Raw genomic sequence first — 18385 nt, forward strand, 5'->3', positions numbered from 1 at the left:
CGCTGAATTCATTCAAACTGTATGGCGTATAATATTAATGCTCGTGATTATGTCCATCCAGAAGGGTTAACAACTTATTGGGCAAAAGTTGAGTTTCCTTCATCCTTAGTGTGTTGACTTATAAATGGTATAAAAGTTAGCCTAGACATTTTTATGTGAGACATTGAAATGTTACTCAGATAGAATGAATAAGTAAAGGTTACAATAAGAAAGTAATTTTTACTGATATGGAATGAGTTTGTGCTTTAAAAAAGGCCATAAAAATAAAATATCCAGCAAATCACTACTATGCACAGGAACAGTGTTAGCACGACCTTCATGTTTTAGTGTAAATGTCATTCAGTGTAGTTCTTATGATACTTCAGTATCTTAAAGTTATTTTTGTGTGAGCATAGGGCTATACCAGACTTTGTAGACAACCATATTTCATGCAATTTTGAATATTGGCCTAAAAATTTTATTTACATGCAAGAAGTCATTAAAAAAAAACATTTCTTTGTTTCTGAGTAGCCCAGTATCTTTTTATTTACCTACCTACAATGAAATAAAAAAAAAATTAAAGTTCATAGTTCATATTTGATCTAAGTAGTGTGTTTGATACAAGCTTTGCACATTAAAGATATTTTTTCTGGAAATTCATTAAAATCAGGAAAGCACACTATAACAAAGAGGTATGAATATAACTCCATGAGATATGTGTATACGTATTTATATATTTTTTGTAATTTTAAACACCGGTATTTTATGAATATGATTTATTGATTTTTTTCCTTTTTTATTGTTTTTGTGTGTGATGATTTTTGGCCAAAAGTTTCCATGATTATGACCACAATTTATCATGCATTTGCAGTTTCAGAAAATATGTAGTAGTACTAGTTATATGCAAATTTTTAAAAAATTTTTAATTGCACGTAACTTATGGGATTTTACGGTATGCATTAGTTCTTCGTGGCTGCTCACACAAGCAAGTTTGTTTACGTTTTGGGGGAAGGGCGGTAAATGTATTGAATTGTATGTATTATTGGAAATGCAACTTATTTTACTTTTTAATTGTGTAAAGAAAAGGTTGATATCTCAGTTTTAAATGCAAGTTATGGAGGAGCTATGGAGTTCCATTTGATAATGTCTGTGAGAGAGAGAGAGAGAGCATAATTGCTGGATGGTTAGTTAACAATTGAATTGGCTGTTGGTGAGTTCTGGGTTGTCTGCTGGTGAAGCTGGAGTTTAAAGTAGTTAGAGTTCTGTGTTTTTGGAGTCTGTCTTTAGTCTGGAAGACCAACGGTTTGGGCAGCAGTCCTAGCAGTACTGTTGTTGGTCAGTTGTGTTGTTTTCAGGGAGTTGTTTGAGTTATTTGTGCTGTGTTTTTGAAGGTGGTTGTGCTTGTGTGTTGGGAGGTTGTTGAGCTTGTGAGTTATATGCGACTTCTTGTAGTTGAGTTATTGTTAGGGGTTGTTTTTGGTGAGCTGTTGTGATTTCTTGGTGTTGTTGGTGGGTGTGTGTGTTGCCTCTTTGTGTTGTCGTTATTGTGTTAGTGATTGTGTAGTGGTCTTTTGTTGTGGTTGTATTCCTTGTTTGCTGTGTTGTTGAGTTGTGGTTGTATTCCTTTGTTGTTGTGTTGTTGAGTTGTGAGGTTGTGGTCCTTGGTTGTTGTGTTGTTGTTGAGTTGTGGTATTGTTGTCTTTGTTGTTGTTGGTATCTCTGCAACCTCGACTGGCAGACAGCACAGCATAGCCTGGGTATGTGGAGTTGGGTGAGTAAGCGTTTTTGTTTTTTTGTTCTTTGTGTAGGTAAGTCAATTGTCCTAAGTGTATTCAGTAGTGTAAAGAGGAAAGTATGACTGAGGGTGAGTTTGGTAGCCAATTGATTAAGTTTATGTGGGGGGGGATTTTGCCCGCTTATTTTTTAAGCTTGTGATTCCGCCACATTATATTTTGGCGCCTGAACCGGGACTGTTGGTGCCGCAGCTGCAGGACGATTGGGGTAGTGAGTTGTGGGATATGTGGAGAAAGTGAGGATGGAAGGGTTGAAGGAGATGGAGAGGCTGAAGGAGGAGTTGCAGTTGGCGAGGGAAGCTAAGGAAAGGTTGGAAGTGGAGAATTAGCGGTTAAGGGATTCATGGGAGAGGGTGCAGTAGGAGGTAGGCTTACTGGGTCTTGTGATGGGCCAGGAGTGGTAAAGAAAGTGGATGAGAGTACGAGTGACAAAGGTGATTTGGTTGAGATAAGTAAGGAAAAGAAGGGGAAGACGCAGGATAAAGATAAACCTTAGGACAAGAACAAGAAGGGGGCTGAGGAAAAGAAGACTAAGGGAAAGAAGGTTAGTAAGGGTAACGGACAGGATGAGACTAGGACTGAATACATTGGGGAAAGGGCTGAGGGTGATTTAGATAGTGGTGAGTGGAAACATGTGGGTAGAAAGAAGATGGGTAAGAAGAGCATAGTCAAGAGTATGGATGTGACTTTGATAGTAGATTCGCTGTATTCGGAAGAGGAAAAGAAGGGTCAGAATGGAAGTAGCAAAAGTGAGAGTGAGTAGGAAGTACGAAAGGTTGTATAAATGAGACCGTACCCCTATGGACATAGGAGAATTTTTAAAGGAATATGAGAAGTAGTGTGAGGCTAAATATGGGATAACAAGAGAGTTAGGTAGCTTTTTGACAGGATTTTTGTTGAGTATGTATGGGGGTAATGATGAGTGTAGGGAATGTGCTGTATGAGAGTGTGAAAGCCAGGATTGTAGAACAGGCAAAGAGGATAGAGTAGTATTAGACATAGGAGAAAGCAAGACTTTGAAGAGGCAAGAATGAATGTTGGTGAATCATTGTCGATGTATGTGTGCAGATTGGAAACATTAGCTAGGAAAAAGTTTGGGGATGAAGGGATAAATGAGTGTAAGGATTTAGTGCAAAAGTTGTTAGCGACTGTACCAGAGAGCGTCTTTGAGTTTATGAATCTAAAACGTAAGGAGAAAATGAGATGGATGAGTGAATGGTTAACGTGGAACAACATTTTAGAAATAGTAGAGGATTATGAGTTAGATAGGTGTATGAAAGAGAGTAGAAGTGTTAGTGTTAGGACTGAGGTAGCTGAGGTCATACTAGAGTTTAAAAGCTATAGGGAGAAAGTTTTAGAAGGGCTGAGGCAAATGGCAGAGCGAGTGGTTGATATGAGCGTTAGAGCAAGTAACGTGAGTGTAGTTAGCCCTAAAAGAGATAGGAGTGTGAGTGCCGGAAGAGTAGGGTCGGTTGGTTATGAGTGAGAGCAGCTGTGTTACAGATGCAGTAAGCCAGACACAGGAAGAATGAATGTCGGTGGGCATTAGGGGTGTGTTTCGGGTGTGGGCAAACAGGGTATTTAGTGAGTGAGTGTAAGAAAGATAGGGATATTAAGTGTTACAGGTGTGGACAGGTAGGGCACATAGCTAGTTGATGTCGAGGTAACCTTAAGAACATAGTTTGCGGCAATTGCGGGAAGAACGAGCATTATGCTAGGATGTGTAAGGAGCTGCATGCGAAGTGTGTTGAATGTGGAATGGAAGGTTTCGTGGCGAGTGTGTGTAGGCAAAAGAGGATGAGTCAGGTTGGGAATTTGGGAAACATTGTTAAGGGGATTCAGTTGGGTGGGTCCTATGTGACAGTATGTTTGGGAGAATGCAATGAGTGAGTGGTTGAGGGTGAATAAATGTGAGCCAAGTGTCAGTGAGCAAATGGGTCTGGGAGATCGGCAGTTGGTGTTGGTTGAGTATGGAAGAAAGCGGAAGGTAAGGAAAGGGAAGGAAAGGGAATGAAAGGGGGAAACGTGAGCTGCATGATAGAGGGGTTAGTGTTAGGGTAAAAATGGTGGATAAGGCATGTAATGCAGATGACTTTAAGGGGAGGAATGATACATGTAGCGTGTGTGGGTTTGAATTGTTAGGGTTTAGTGAAGTTTCACCAGGTAGGGAATCAGGTGGTAAGGATATGGTTGGCAGTATGAATGAGTCTCTACGGGAGTTTGGCAGGGGTGTAAATGAGGTAAGTGATTTGGTGGCAGAGTTAAAAGAGATATTGGGAAAGAGTTAGAAGGGGTAGATAAGATAGTGAGCGGGATTTGGGAGGATGGTAGTGAAGGAGATGGTAATGGGAGTCTGACTGGAAGTGGTCTGCGTCCAAGCATCCGTGAGTGTTATGGAAGGCTATTTATAAAGTATGGGTGTTGTGAGTGTAAGGTGTCAAATGTAATGGGGGAGGAAATATGGAGGAGTTATGGAGTTCCATTTGGCAACATCTGTGTGTGAGAGAGAGAGAGTAATTGCTGGATGGGTAGTTAATGATTGAATTGGCTTTTGGTGAGTTCTGGGTTGTCTGCTGGTGCAGCTGGAGTTGAAAGTGGTTAGAGTTCTGTGTTTTTGTAGTCAGTCTTTAGTCTGTGGATCAGAGCCTGTGAAAGACCGACGTTTTGGGCAGCAGTCTTTGCAGTACTGTTGTTGGTAAGTTGTGTTGTGTTTTCAGGGAGTTGTTTGAGTTATTTGTGCTTGTGTGTTGGGAGGTTGCTGAGCTTGAGTTATATGCGAGTTGTTGCAGTTGAGAGTTGTTGTTGGGGGTTGTTTTTGGTGAGCTGTTGTGATTTCTTGGTGTTGTTGATGTGTATGTGTGTTGCCTTTTTGTGTTAGTGATTGTTTGTGCAGTGGTCTTTTGTTGTGGTTGTATTCCTTGTTGTTTGCTGTGTAGTTGAGTTATGGTTGTATTCCTTGGGGTTGTGTTGTTGAGTTGTGGGGTTGTTGTCTTTGTTGTTGTTGGTATCTCTGTGACCTCGACCAGCAGACAGCATAGCACAGCCTGGAGTATGTGGAGTTGGGTGAGTACATGTATTTATGTTTTGTGTGTGTGTGTGTGTGTGTGTGTGTAGGTGGGTCAATTGTCCTGCGTGTATTCAGTAGTGTAAAGAGAAAAGTGTGACTGAGGGTGAGTTTGGTAGCCGGATTTGTTAAGTTTATGTAAGGGGGATTTTGTCTGCTTGTTTTTTAAGCTTGTGATCCTGCCACAAAGTAACTTTTAAAATTTCCCCTTTGTGTAAGTCAAGTTCTATGTGTCTGCTCAAATAAATAATTTTACTTCATTTTGACGGGTGCATTATGTCATAAATAACACTAGTTGTGAATTATACGTATCATATGAAATGAAAATTATTCTAGTTCTTAGTATGTTAAGAAAAATTAGATATCTCAATTTTGGTGAATTTTTGAAAAATTAACAAACGGGTAGTGTCACCAATAATTTACAATGTGCATGTACATCTTACATTTGTTTCATTGTGTTCTGATTCATATAGATCAAAAGAAAGGCAGTTTATTGCAATTTTGTGCTGTAGAAAAAAAATTGGTACTATCTCCATTTACTAATTTTTGGTTATTTTAAAAAGTAACAAAAAATGGCAAATTTTTTATCAATTTACATTTTCCAAGGCTTACAAACCTGAGGTCATAACAATAGGATAATCTTCTAGCCTGCTGGAAACCAGTTAAAAACAATCAAAGATGGTAAAGCAAGGAATCTGTAGCATCTGGCAATCCATACATATACAAGGTGGGAGCTGATCGCCGACCAAGCTTAGGACCTCGTGACACGTCTTTCTTCCAACGCAGTACACGAGAGGGGTGGCAAGAGGAGGGTTTGTAAGCTATGAAAAATGCAGATTGATTAAAAATTTGCCATTTGTTCATATGTGGAACAAACCTTCGGTCTTAACAATAGGATAAACTTATACTTGGAGGGAGGTAGAAGTACCATGAACCAGCTGGGGGTTCAGGCCACCCGACCATCCTTCTTAGAAGAACAAGTTCTAAAGGAGTGGGGTCATAGCCTGCGTAAGAATAGGTAGATGAATACCCAAAAACTCAGTCTGCTGGGCTCAGTACAATCTGGTATGACCAGATTCACTGCACTCGTGGAAGATTAGGTGAACTTTGTTCCAGTAACAAACCTTTCAAGCCACAGGGATTTGTCACCACTCCCTTGCTAGAGGGAGGAGCATATGCTACTGGGAAGTAGATGTCTGTTGTATAGGAACAAAACAAATAATTATCACCAGTATGGCTACCAGACCAGTTCCAGTGAATGATGTCATTCTTCGACCTGCCTGAAGGAAGAAGAAAGGAACAAAGAGAAAGAAAGAGACCAGTTACTCAATCATTCTTTCTTCCACACAAACATCTTGGGTAAGATACACATTGTCCTGTCAGGGACTAGATGAGCTACACAACCTGTTGGGCAGCCACCACAGGGGCCAAGGGAAACAAGTCCAAGAACCTGTGGGCAATATCCTTCAGATAAATTGAAGTGAACATGGTTTGATGTAGCCAGCGTTCAAAATTCTATGAACAGACATGTTCTTAAAAGCCAGAGAGGAACATAAGCTTCTGATGTCGTGCAAGGAAATTGTGTTCTTGGAAACTTCCTTCCTGCCACAGCTTCTACAGACAAAAGGTCTTCAATGCCTAGGTCTAAGGTGACAAGTCCTTTCCAGATAGCAGCGCAGAGCCCTGACGGGACAAAGCCATAGTTCCTGTGGATCACTGTCCACGGTCATTCAGTGGGGCCATTGAGAATGAGGCAAACCTGTCATCATGCACAGAGGGATTCTGAGTTTTGGCCACAAATTCCGGGACAAATTCGAAGGCTACAGACCCCCAACCCCTGGTCTGTATCACATCATAACTCAGGCCATAGAGTTCTCCAACTCTTTTCGGGGATGCCAAGGCCAAAAAAAAAACTGTTTTCAGTCAGATTCCTTTCTGACGACTGATGTAAGGACTTGAATGGAGCTCGAGTGAGACTTCCGAGGACAAGGGACAGATCCCAAGTTGGAGGTGTGAGTTCTTTTGGTGGACAGGATTGCTCAAAACTACTAAACAACAAAGAGATCTCCCAGGATTAAGTGATGTCTATGCCCTGTAGGCATAAAACTAACCCTAATGCAACCCTGTAACCTTTAACAGCTGAAACAGACCAGCCTTTCTTACCCCAGAGGAATATGAAGAAGTCCGCTATATGCTGAACAGAGGCTCCAAGTGGAGAGAAATCCCCTCAATGACACTATCACAGTAGACTGCCCACTTGCCCAAATAAAGTGCTGACGAAGACTTCCCGAGATAGCCGGACATGTGGCCCGCTGCTTTGCTAGAAAGTCCTCTCGCTTGCAGGAGATATTTAATAGTCTCCAACCGTGAAGAGACTGTCTCTACTGATTGGTGGCACCTCTCCACATGAGGTTGGCAAAGGTGATGCCATGGGGGAATTTCCCTCAGTACTTCTGAAAGCAGATACAGGTCTGGGAACCACTCTGTTTGAGGTGCCACTAAGGCCATCCTGAGATTTTGAGGGCTTGACGGATCAGGCAAAATGGAGGGAAGGCATAAACTTTGATATTGTCCCAGTGACGTTGAAGGGTATTAGGTAATATTTTTAGTTTTTTGTTCATTGCTCATATGCACTATGTATTTTGCTGTGCAGTTGTTTTGCATTTTGCATGTGATATGTGTAATTTGTCACTTTAATATAGAACCTCTGTTATGCCTGAGCATACCTACCTAAATATTTTAAGGAGGCCCGGTCACACTGTCATGTCTGCAGTATATGGACCTACACCTATTGCTGTCATTTTATTGTATAATCTCTCTTATGCCTTGGCATACTTGTTTAACATAGTCAAGCAGACCTTTATGCCTTCACACCTGTGAGATTTGCCCAAGTGGGTTGGTCTGCCACCAGTTTTGCTATAGCCAAATACTATACCAGTTCAGACATTCTAGGAGTGCTGCTATGGATTTGTCTTTTCCTGATCTAAATCTTAACTCTGTTTGTGACAAAGACTTTATTTTTTATGGTTTTTGGAGAAGAACAAAGTTATTTCATGATGTTTCTTCACAGTTAGCTTCCCTGTCTTGTCCTTTTATCATCAAATCTCTCCCAGCTGACAGCTGTGCTATGGCCACATGTCTTGCAGCACTTCAACCCTGCTCACCTGCTTCACTAATAACACCCACTCCACACATGTTTTGCCAGAAGACTGTAGTACCCTGTCATCTCTGACATCTGTCTTGCCTGTTCACCAGACTGCATCTCTGTCTACACACTAGTTTTCTTATGCCCACAGAGTGACTTACCTGTTTGTATTCTGCTTTGTAAATTGCCCAACCACAGGATATGTTGGAAGTGGAAGATGATGCTCTCAAATTCTGCTTCAGAAAGGCCTTTACATCAATATGTGCATTCACATGCTTACTTTTTACTAGTGCAGGTACATCTTTATACCTGAACCTGTAACTGCTACACCGAAAACACCCTCTCTTGATTGTGCCACAGATGAAGATGTTACTTAACCATTGCTGTTCCTCTCTTGACTTCCCTTTACTCCTTTATTTTCTGAGATTACACTTCTATACCAAAGGAGCAATGGCAGATAACTGGGTCTTGGCCATTGATGAGTGTTGTCATGCTGAGTGGAACCCTATGACATTGCCTCCATAGATGTGAAAGTTGAAGAGACTGTACTTGAAGGTGACCTGAGCAGGGCCAGTGACTGTTAACACTAGAAAAAAAAAAAAAAGTAAGAGCACTGATCCATCAGTAAGGAGGATTTATCATCCCTGGACACGAAGGGTCGTTTTCTGGTTCCGAGTGTTGTTTTGACCTGGCAACAGCTATTGACCCTTCTTCATTCCTTTTTGTTGGTTCGGAGATGGCATGATATAAACAAAGATATGGAATATAAGTTTAAAGAAGAAAGGGAAGAGGAGAGAAATGCACGACTGAATTTTTTGCTCAGCCTCTTCTACACAGCCGAAAATAAGATCTGGGCAAGTTTCAGAGACGTTTCATCATGCGATGAACTCGTACAGGCTGAGGGGATGAAGAACCAGCCTGAGAACTCTGATAACAGTGGAAATCAACACGGCCTCAACAGGAGGTGTGGGGAGGAGGAGGAAAGGCAACGGATGTCTTGCACTACGTCTCCTGTTAGAAACTCTGGGATACCTACTACCAAACACAGAGTCCATCCAATCAACCAACTCCAAGAAGATTTCTGATGGGTTGACAACCAACTGCAATGACGTTATGGACGATGATGGAAGTCACGTCATGGCAACAGGCAGAAGAGCGATGTCACCAAAGGAGACATCACAGGCAAGAGATTTATGAGAATGACAACACGGCATTTGGACTGATAGCCCAAGTCAAGGGTCTCAGTGACAGCGAAGTTGGCGAAAAAGGCCTTCTGCCTCCTCCCACAACCAGAGGGCCTCCCCAGGACACGTACACGTGATGGATAGCGAAGAATTTCCATGAAAATCCATCATCAAAGAAATAGGAGAAGAGATTGTCCCTCAGTCAAACACAGTGCTAAACTATGCAGTCAGCAGATTCTGCACCCATGACATCACAGGACCATTTATGACTTCACACAGTAGATTAATGTTACAGAGAGAGAGAGCGAGAACATTGTGTACAGTGCAAAATAACAAAACAAATAAGTAGTACAATTATATCATAAGACAAAAGAGTACCAAGTCGAACAATATAGGTAAACAATATATAAAGAATTCATTAAGGTTGGTATCCCCGCATGACGACGCTCCAATGTTCAGCAGGAAAGGGGCTCCAAAAACAGCAAGGAATGCACTGCTGACAGTACTGACTGCTTCCAAAGTCTCACTTGTTTACAGCACAATACAGCACAAACACAAATAAAAATTAGTGAAGTGGCATCTCTGTCTGAGGGAAGCAAAGCAGAGGGCTCCCAAGTTCTGGGTGACTGCCACTAGTGCCAGACTTCCAGATGAGAAGCAGGCTGACAACTGAAGAGCCTGTAAAGAATGTAATATTCTCTCTCCCTCAGGAAAGAAGATTCCTGAGAGAGGCTAAAAGAAACACATTTATGTGAAGATGGAAGGAAAGACAGGAGTGAGCTGTACAACCCACGCCCCACTCCCATCAAAATAACAGGAGATGAGATGAAAATCACAACTGGCCCTGTAAGCAGACTCCTATTCCAGTCAGCTGAATCCAAGCATAAAAACTTGTCTGCAACACAAACCCCCTAAAACATTACAAAGTTTGTAGAAATGTGTGAGAAGGTAAAAAGATACATAAAAACATTAATGTCAATACAAATGTTTTCAACAGCGCCTCAGTGACGTGGCTGGTTTGGTGTTTGCTTCTCACCTCGGTGGTCGCTGGTTCGATTCTCGGCCATTCCATTGAGGAGTGAGAGATGTGTATTTCTGTTGATAGAAGTTCACCCTCGACGTGGTTCGGAAGTCACGTAAAGCCGTTGGTCCCGTTGCTGAATAACCACTGGTTCCATGCAACGTAAAAACACCATACTAAAAAAAAAAAAAAATTTATCTTTAATAAAACAAAAGTAAAATACTAAACAAAAGTAACTGGGACCTGTCTCTCTGAAGGGACAGTACTCCCTTGAGAGACGGACCAGCATATCACTCACAACGCAAGTGATGACAATGCAGAGGAAAAGTCGCATCTACTGTAATTTGTATCTGTCCCCAAGGAAGGTCAACACTGAAATTAAGGAAGGTGTCTAAAAACGCTGACGTCCTGTGAGCTTCTGGGCTGAATAGTAAAATGAAACAATGCACAGGCTCTGATAAAAAAACCGGCTTGGGAAAAATAGAGCAAAGCGATGCACAACTCTCCAAGGTGGTTGAAGAAAGACTGGTGCATCACAAGATTCCAAGCCTGGTCAGTGACCAGCATCATCCACCTCGTATACGCATGAGTTGCCAGATGCCACAGATTCCTTGTTTTGCAATCTTTGATTGCTTTTAAATGGTTTCCAGCTGGCACTATAAGATTATCCTATTGTTAAGACTGAAGTTTTGTTTTGCGTATGAACAATGTAAGATTATCTGGTTAGCCTGAAAGATGGCTCCTGCAATTCATAGAGATACATCCAGTATATAATGGTCTGTGGACACACACACCACATGGACCAGCAAAATTATGAGAATCAATGTCACAGGAGACAGGCCTACCCCATGCTTGCCCTGGCCTTGGGCATCTTTGCATGAGTCAGTTGTCTCACACAAGGAAAAAAGTATCACCAACAGTGAGTCTCACACAAGGAAAAAAATATCACCAACAGTGAGTCTCACACAAGGAAAAAAATATCACCAACAGTGAAAATCTCCCTCTCTCTTTGTATAAACATATTTTCCCCATGCAACAAAATATAGTAGGTACACAAATTACATAGAATCCACGGTATATCTTTATTACAAAAACTATTTACATATTTACTAAACAGTTAAAAGTAACCATACATCTTACATAAAATACATTAACAAATAGGCTACCTTAATCGTATATCAAAATTACCTTTGATGATAACAAAAAGTTGATCACTCTTTATAATTGTAATAACTCTTTCCGTTTTTCTTTGCCTCTCAATATTGCACTCTTGAACAATTTACAATACAAATTAATTGATGCAGTAGTATCGTCATTGCCTGGAACAGGATATGTAATAAGATTAGGGTTACAATTAGTGTCAACAACTCCTACTGTAGGAATGAGCATTTTTGCTGCATCTTTAACACCAGTATGTTGTTGTAAGCCAGTGTCTAGTGTGTTTAGGAAAATAAGGAGATCTGGTAGTCTTGTAATGCAACCAAATGAAACAGCTGAATTTGTTAAAGTTCCTTGGTACCAAAAACGTGTGTGGGCATACTCTCCACATTCTTTAGCACAGTTTTCTACGGTAACCTGAAATAAACAAAGATTTATTTGCATTAAATCCATCATGACATTTACCAAAAACTAGCAAACATATTTGGTATTCAAGAATTACACATTTGATAGTCAGTTTACATTTACCAAAAACTAGCAAACATATTTGGTATTCAAGAATTGCACATTTGATAGTCAGTTTACATTTACCAAAAACTAACAAACATATTTGGTATTCAAGAATTGCACATTTGAGTCAGTTTAAACATTGTCTATGAATGAACAAAAGTAAAAACCTTTCTCAGTAAATATTTTCAGATCCTGAATAAAGGCACTCTGCCAAAATTGTTCTGATGGAAATTCAAACCTCTTCCTCTTATAGAAAAATTGTGTGTGAAAGGGGGAGTGGGGTATCCCACTGACCTGCTGTAAGCCAATACTTTCTCTTCAGCCTTGAAATAATATGGATGTGTGCCAAGCTGAAACAATATTATTGTAACTTTGTCTTGTTTACATGAAGAGTGCTGCACAACAGTAGTATTGAACAGATGTGTGGAGGAGGTGGATAGGTGTGTGGCTGTTCTATGTCCTGTGCCTTTGAATCTCATTTTTTCTCACTCTGCAGAGGCAGGTCCTGCAGTCCTGTGAACCTTACATTGGAAGAGCTATGGCATGAAATGGAGAAAGGCATTTGCCCATGTCTTCTGGGTCTGGCTGCATGGAGTTTAATACTCTGCCACTGACGCTGCTAATGCTTTTTGGCATCTTCCTCCTGGAATGTCCTCCTTCACTCCCTTCCTTTTCTACTCATTCTTCTCTGGTTTGGTTAGGAGGGGCACATGCATGAATGTAGGTGAGCAACATGCTCTCAAACAGTCATGGGCCTGGTAAGGCCATGACATATGCATTTGGTTAGTCACTGCCTATCGCTGTTTCATTAGCTGCTGCTGGTATGTCTACATCATGGAGTACCTGCAGCTGATGTCGCCCATCTCAGAAGGCCTCTCACAAGGAAGTCCATTGAATTTCAAGTGAACACTGTTAGTGGCAGTGTTTGCTTACCCAGGCCAGAGCTTACACAAGATTCTCCGAGGTGCTTGTAATCTAGTGACTCCCCATTTCTTCCAAGGCAGGATTACCATGGACTCTTCTTCTGTTCATACTTCAGCCAAGGTAAACATGTTCATATATGTGCTACCTTCTAATGCAGCACATATATGATCATGTACATGAAGACAGAAGGTTCAAGTGTAACAGCTCACCACTGTACATCATCACTGTTGGAAAACACATGATTGCATGGGCCCTTGGGGGTGTTCCTGGTTTTCAAAGATCTTCCAACAGTGCATGTGCTCGTTCACTCTGGTCTTTACTAGTTCGTCTGTGGTTGAAAAGTGCATTCCATTATGAGTCCACCTTATCTCGTGATTCAGTTATCGATACCATTTGATCCTTCATGTCCCCGATCCCAAGAGCAATCACCTGGGCAGACTAGTATGTTACGTCTCTCTTGGAATAGGATCCAAACTTATACCTTGGAGGATCTGTCAGGAGGTTTATGGTTGTCTAGCAGATTATGCAAGACATGGCAGAGACTACCCTTCAAACTGATTTGTTAATGACCACCCCTGAAAAAAATCTCAACATGAAAATATTTCCTCCTTGGTTGCAAAGTCACCATCCACCATCACGGCTTAACCTCTGGTTCACCATGCTGGCTGACTTGGTTGCTACTAGACTAATCTCACGGTGATGGGACTTTGTTGTTACTAGACTAAAATCCAAGGGTGATGGGGTACCTATAAGTTCCAAGGTTGTTAACATGAAGAACCACACTGACTTTCTTACAACATCAATCTGTAGGCAAAATTTGTCCTGACAAGATGTGACAATTTGTCTGGGTTCCTCTTAACTCTCTCCATGAAGCAACCGTCGTACATGGGGATTATGTGAGGACTACGTGAGGTCGTCAACGTTACACATAAAGTATAGTACATACGTACATCAGTGTTACGTGCTTTACCATGCACTACTTTTGGGAGGTTCTGTCACTTGTTGGGCCAATTCCGGTAAGTGTCACATCATGCTTGCTCAGTGCATACGCTTGCTAAGCACTATAATACATTTGCTTCATGCATATCCCCGTGTTGCTTATCCAGTTGGTCGCGGCTATTTCTCCTGCATATGGCCATGTTATCACTTACGTGAGCATACGTGGCCTTGATATGGGAGTGTGAACGGAGCTTAAATGTGCAAATCCACAATGAAAGACATACTGTACTCAATTTATTAAATGGTACTGTGATAGAGCACAGTAGCTGTAGTTTATCAGATTCTTCCACTATGATCCAAGAAAGAAAATGTGTAATTGGTCCAAAGCAAAACTTGCTTCTAAGATCAAGAATAGGATTTCAAAGCTTGTTACTATATCTCAGCAAGATGGTGATTTGTGTGATCTTTATGTCGATCTTGGATATTGGTTTTAAAGTACAATACACTCACTGTTTGTTAGTGATTACCATACATACTATTTGCTTCTGGCAGATGCACAACAATTTTAAGTTCTATATCACCACAACATTAGATAATTTCAGCATATAACAGCTTAGAAGTTTATCAGTGATCAAGTAGAGTACGTATATATCAGCGTTTATGTACTGAACAAAGTTTACAAAGTTGATGTGTATAAATAATCAGTTCAATGCTTGTTCAATACACCAACTTACCCTAGTGTGCCACAGGTTATCAGGTCCAACACCGTTGCCCTACTTCCAGTTTTATATAATTTAGAAATGAAGAGAAAGTGAGAGACTTGTAATGAGGCGAGATCAAATTTTACCACTAAGATGAAAAAATGAAACTATATTATTACCGTACTTTGCAAGTATTTCATCATACAAATGAAAATAGTAGTATAGCAATATGCTAAGATCAGTTATTACAAAACTCAGAACATGACAAGTGGCTTAGTATCAAATTTTAAATATCAAAACCAAATACCAAAACCATTCAGAAGTAAAAATAAAATCTTTCCTCTATCTAAGTCAGGGGTGTCAAACTCAAATCCTTTCAAAGGCCAATTATGCATTTGGTTATGGTCTCGAGGGTCCATCAAAGATTTGGTAATTACTTATTCCTTATAACTCATTTATTAAGATTTGCAATAAAATAGTCTTATTGCCAGCAATTATAATATGAAATAAATTAATAAATATTGTCATATGAATGAAAGGTAAAACTTATTATGTCTTGTTTTAACAGTTTTAAGTTATAGTAGCTCGAGTTGAAAAACCTCTTGGCACCTCGCGGGCCACTTAAGACCATCCCACGGGCCATGAGTTTGACACCCCTAATCTAAGTAATGTCCAGCAGAATTTGAATATGCATCAAGTTTAGCTAAATAAGAGGAAAACTTCCAATGTCATAGGCATTTTTATTTTATTCCAAGAGGAGATCTCACTCAGTCTTTGGGCATACACCTGACCAATGCCATCTTGAAACACAAAAGACAATGAGTTTTAAGCAATACTCCTTTACTGTAAGTAATGAAAGGGTTAGCATAACAAAAATCCTGATACAACTCTGTACGTACCTGGTGTTGTGGAGTACGATTGACAAAAAGAATAATGCCCCCTCGAAAGGCAATGTGAGCTGTGAAGTTTAAAGCTTGACGAAGATATTCAGCTGTTTGGTCTAAATCAATGATAACATGGCCCAGCCGTGATCCAAATAAAAAGGGAGTCATGTTGACGTGCACAGAGCCTTCCTTATGGCCCAAATGAACACGAGCCTTGAACAAATCTTCTACAGTGAAGAGTTCAGCAACTTTGAAAAAATCAGGATGTTTCAAAACTTCTTTCAATGTTTTTTCATGTGAAGTTAAATCTGCAGAGTAGACAAGAAATCACCACTTTACTATAATCAGTCTTTTAAAACTATAAACCAGTTTCAGTACTTATTACATTACTAATACTGCTTCACACTATACACCATAAGATACACCATCATGACAAAAGATATCTACTGAATTTATACAACATACAACTGACCATACGCTATTACAATCACATCACATAAAAGACAAGTTAAATTTTGAATCTATGCAGACAAATGCCAATTTAAAAATAACCCAAGCAAGGAAAAATAAGTTAATCATCATTCTGGTTTTTAAAATGTCTGTCTAGGAAATACCAAAGGAACACATAAAAATTATATTTATTTCCAAATCGATAAAAAGGGAAAATGAAAATCCTTGGAAACTTTTCTTCTTCCTCATCTTTCTCTTATTATCACTGCCATTTCTCACTCTTACACCAATAAAAACACCTGTAATATAATGAATAAGTAACAATTTTTAATGGTCAAAATCATCACACTTTCAGAGTATAAACTCTATTATGGTTTATTTATTCAAAAATAAAATAAAAATCCACCTAGTAATTTTACCAACCAAAACCTTTTATATAAGAGTATATCCCTGACTCACTCACTGTCACAAAGACTATTCCTTCAGCTGCAAGGACTGAGTTTGATTTAAAGCTTATTTTTTCCTAGGGAAATACAAACCAACACCATTTATATAAGAGACTTGCTCATTAACTCTTAAAAAGCCTAGTCGCTATTTACCAAAGTTTCTCTCGTATGCCGGAGGCATTCGGGAGTTAGCGCCGAAGCGGGAAAAAAGTTTTTAAGATTAAGAGTTCATTTTTGGCTCCTTTTATTGTCATTTCCTGAAGTTTAGTATGCAACCATCAGAATTGAAAAAAAAAAAAATTATCATATATAAATATTGGAATACTATATGACAGCACAAAAAAAAATTTTCATATATAATTGTATACAAATCACGCTGTGAGCAAAACAGTTAAAGCTAAGGAGTTAATTTTTTTTTGTTATATTGTACACTAAATTGCAGGGATTTTGGTATATAACAAATTGTAAAACGATCAAAGCAACACAGAGAAAATATCACAAAATGATATATGAATTCGTAACGTGCAGACGTAAAGTTTTTTTTTCAAAAATTCACAATAAATCGAAATATTGTGCTAGAGACTTCCCATTTGTTGCAAAATGAAGGTAATTGATTGAATATTACTAGACTGTAAGTGTTTTAACTTACAATTGCAGTTTTCGACCATTTCGGACAAGTTAAAGTTGACTGAAGGTCGAATTTTTTCTATTTATTGTGATTTATATGTAAATATTTCAAAACTGATAAAAGCTACAACCATGAGTTATTTTTTGTTGTATTCTACATGAAATTGCGCACATTTTCATGCATAACAATTTATGTAACACCTAATAGAAAACGGTGCGAAAATTACGACAAGGTGACTAAAGAAATTCTGAGATTTTCAGCAGAGTTACCATGCGCAGAGGTAAGGAAAGTTTTTTTTCAAAAATTAAACATAACTCAAAATATTGTGCTAGAGACTTCCCGTTTGTTGCAAAATGAAGGTAAATGATTGAATGTTACTAGAATGTAAGAGTTTTAGCTTACAATTGCATTTTTCGACCATTTCGGTCGAGTCAAAGTTGACTGTAGGTTTAAATTTTGGAACTTATTATGATTTATATAAAAATATTTCAAAACTGATAAAAGCTACAACCATGAGTTATTTTTTGTTGTATTCTACATGAAATTGTGCACATTTTCATGTATAACACTTTATGTAACGCCTAATAGGAAACGGTGCAAAAATTACAACAAGGCGACTAAAGCTTTAAATTCTGAGATTTTCAGCAGTTACTGCGTGCAGAGGTAAGGAAAAGTTTTTTTTCAAAAATTCACCATAATTCAAAATATGGTGCTAGTCTTCCTGTTTGTTGAAAAATGAAGGTAAATGGTTGAATGTTACTTGAATGTAAGAGTTTTAGCTTACAATTGCATTTTTTTACCATTTCGGTCGAGTCAAAGTTGACCAAAGGTTGAAATTTTGGCATTTATCGTGATTTATATGAAAATATTTCAAAACTGATAAAAGCTACAACCATGAGTTATTTTTAGTTGTATTCTACATGAAATTATGCACATTTTCATATATAAAACTTTATGCAACGGCTAATATAAAACGGTGCAAACATTACGACAAAGTGACGAAAGAATTTCTGAGATTTTCGGCTGAGTTACCATGCGCGGACGTAAGGAAATGATATTGTTATGATACAATAAAGTTTCATACATACTTACCTGGCAGATATATACATAGCTATCGACTCCGTCGTCCCCGACAGAAATTCGAATTTCGCGGCACACGCTACAGGTAGGTCAGGTGATCTACCGGCCTGCCGCTGGGTGGCAGGACTAGGAACCATCCCCGTTTTCTAATCAGATTCTCTCTTCCACCTGTCTCCTGCGGGGAGGCTGGGTGGGTCTTCAATTGTATATATCTGCCAGGTAAGTATGTATGAAACTTTATTGTATCATAACAATATCATTTTCATACATTCAACTTACCTGTCAGATATATACATAGCTGATTGACACCCTTTGGTGGAGGGCAAGAGACAGCTAACTACTGACTAGACAGGTAAACAACATATGTTGTAGGTCTTTATAGACCTTGGTTCCTCTGTTTCTAGACGAAGGGTTGACTTCCTAGCTATTGCATAGGAGTCTGCTTCGTCTCAAGAGCCTTAGCAAGATAGTGATCTGTG

At 39.4% G+C, this 18385-nt stretch overlaps 1 protein-coding gene across 3 annotated transcripts in view; it reads right to left on the reverse strand.

Moving 5' to 3' along the window:
* Nucleotides 1–11254: 11254 nt before the first annotated feature.
* LOC135205572 (small ribosomal subunit protein uS2m-like) overlaps nt 11255–18385 on the reverse strand; it is a 96765-nt gene continuing 89634 nt past the window's right edge. For 2 of the 3 annotated variants that reach the window (XM_064236339.1, XM_064236338.1), the window contains exons 3-4: nt 15318–15610; nt 11255–11761 (exon numbers count right to left, since the gene is read on the reverse strand). In XM_064236339.1, coding sequence (XP_064092409.1) covers nt 11405–11761; nt 15318–15610 — 650 coding nt within the window. In that variant the 3' untranslated portion in view covers nt 11255–11404. Of the gene's footprint in view, nt 11762–15317; nt 15611–18385 lie in introns of those variants that run through there. The other variant, XM_064236337.1, reaches the window with a different exon arrangement.

The sequence above is a fragment of the Macrobrachium nipponense genome, chromosome 24 (assembly GCF_015104395.2).
Source record: "Macrobrachium nipponense isolate FS-2020 chromosome 24, ASM1510439v2, whole genome shotgun sequence".
NCBI lineage: Eukaryota > Metazoa > Arthropoda > Malacostraca > Decapoda > Palaemonidae > Macrobrachium > Macrobrachium nipponense.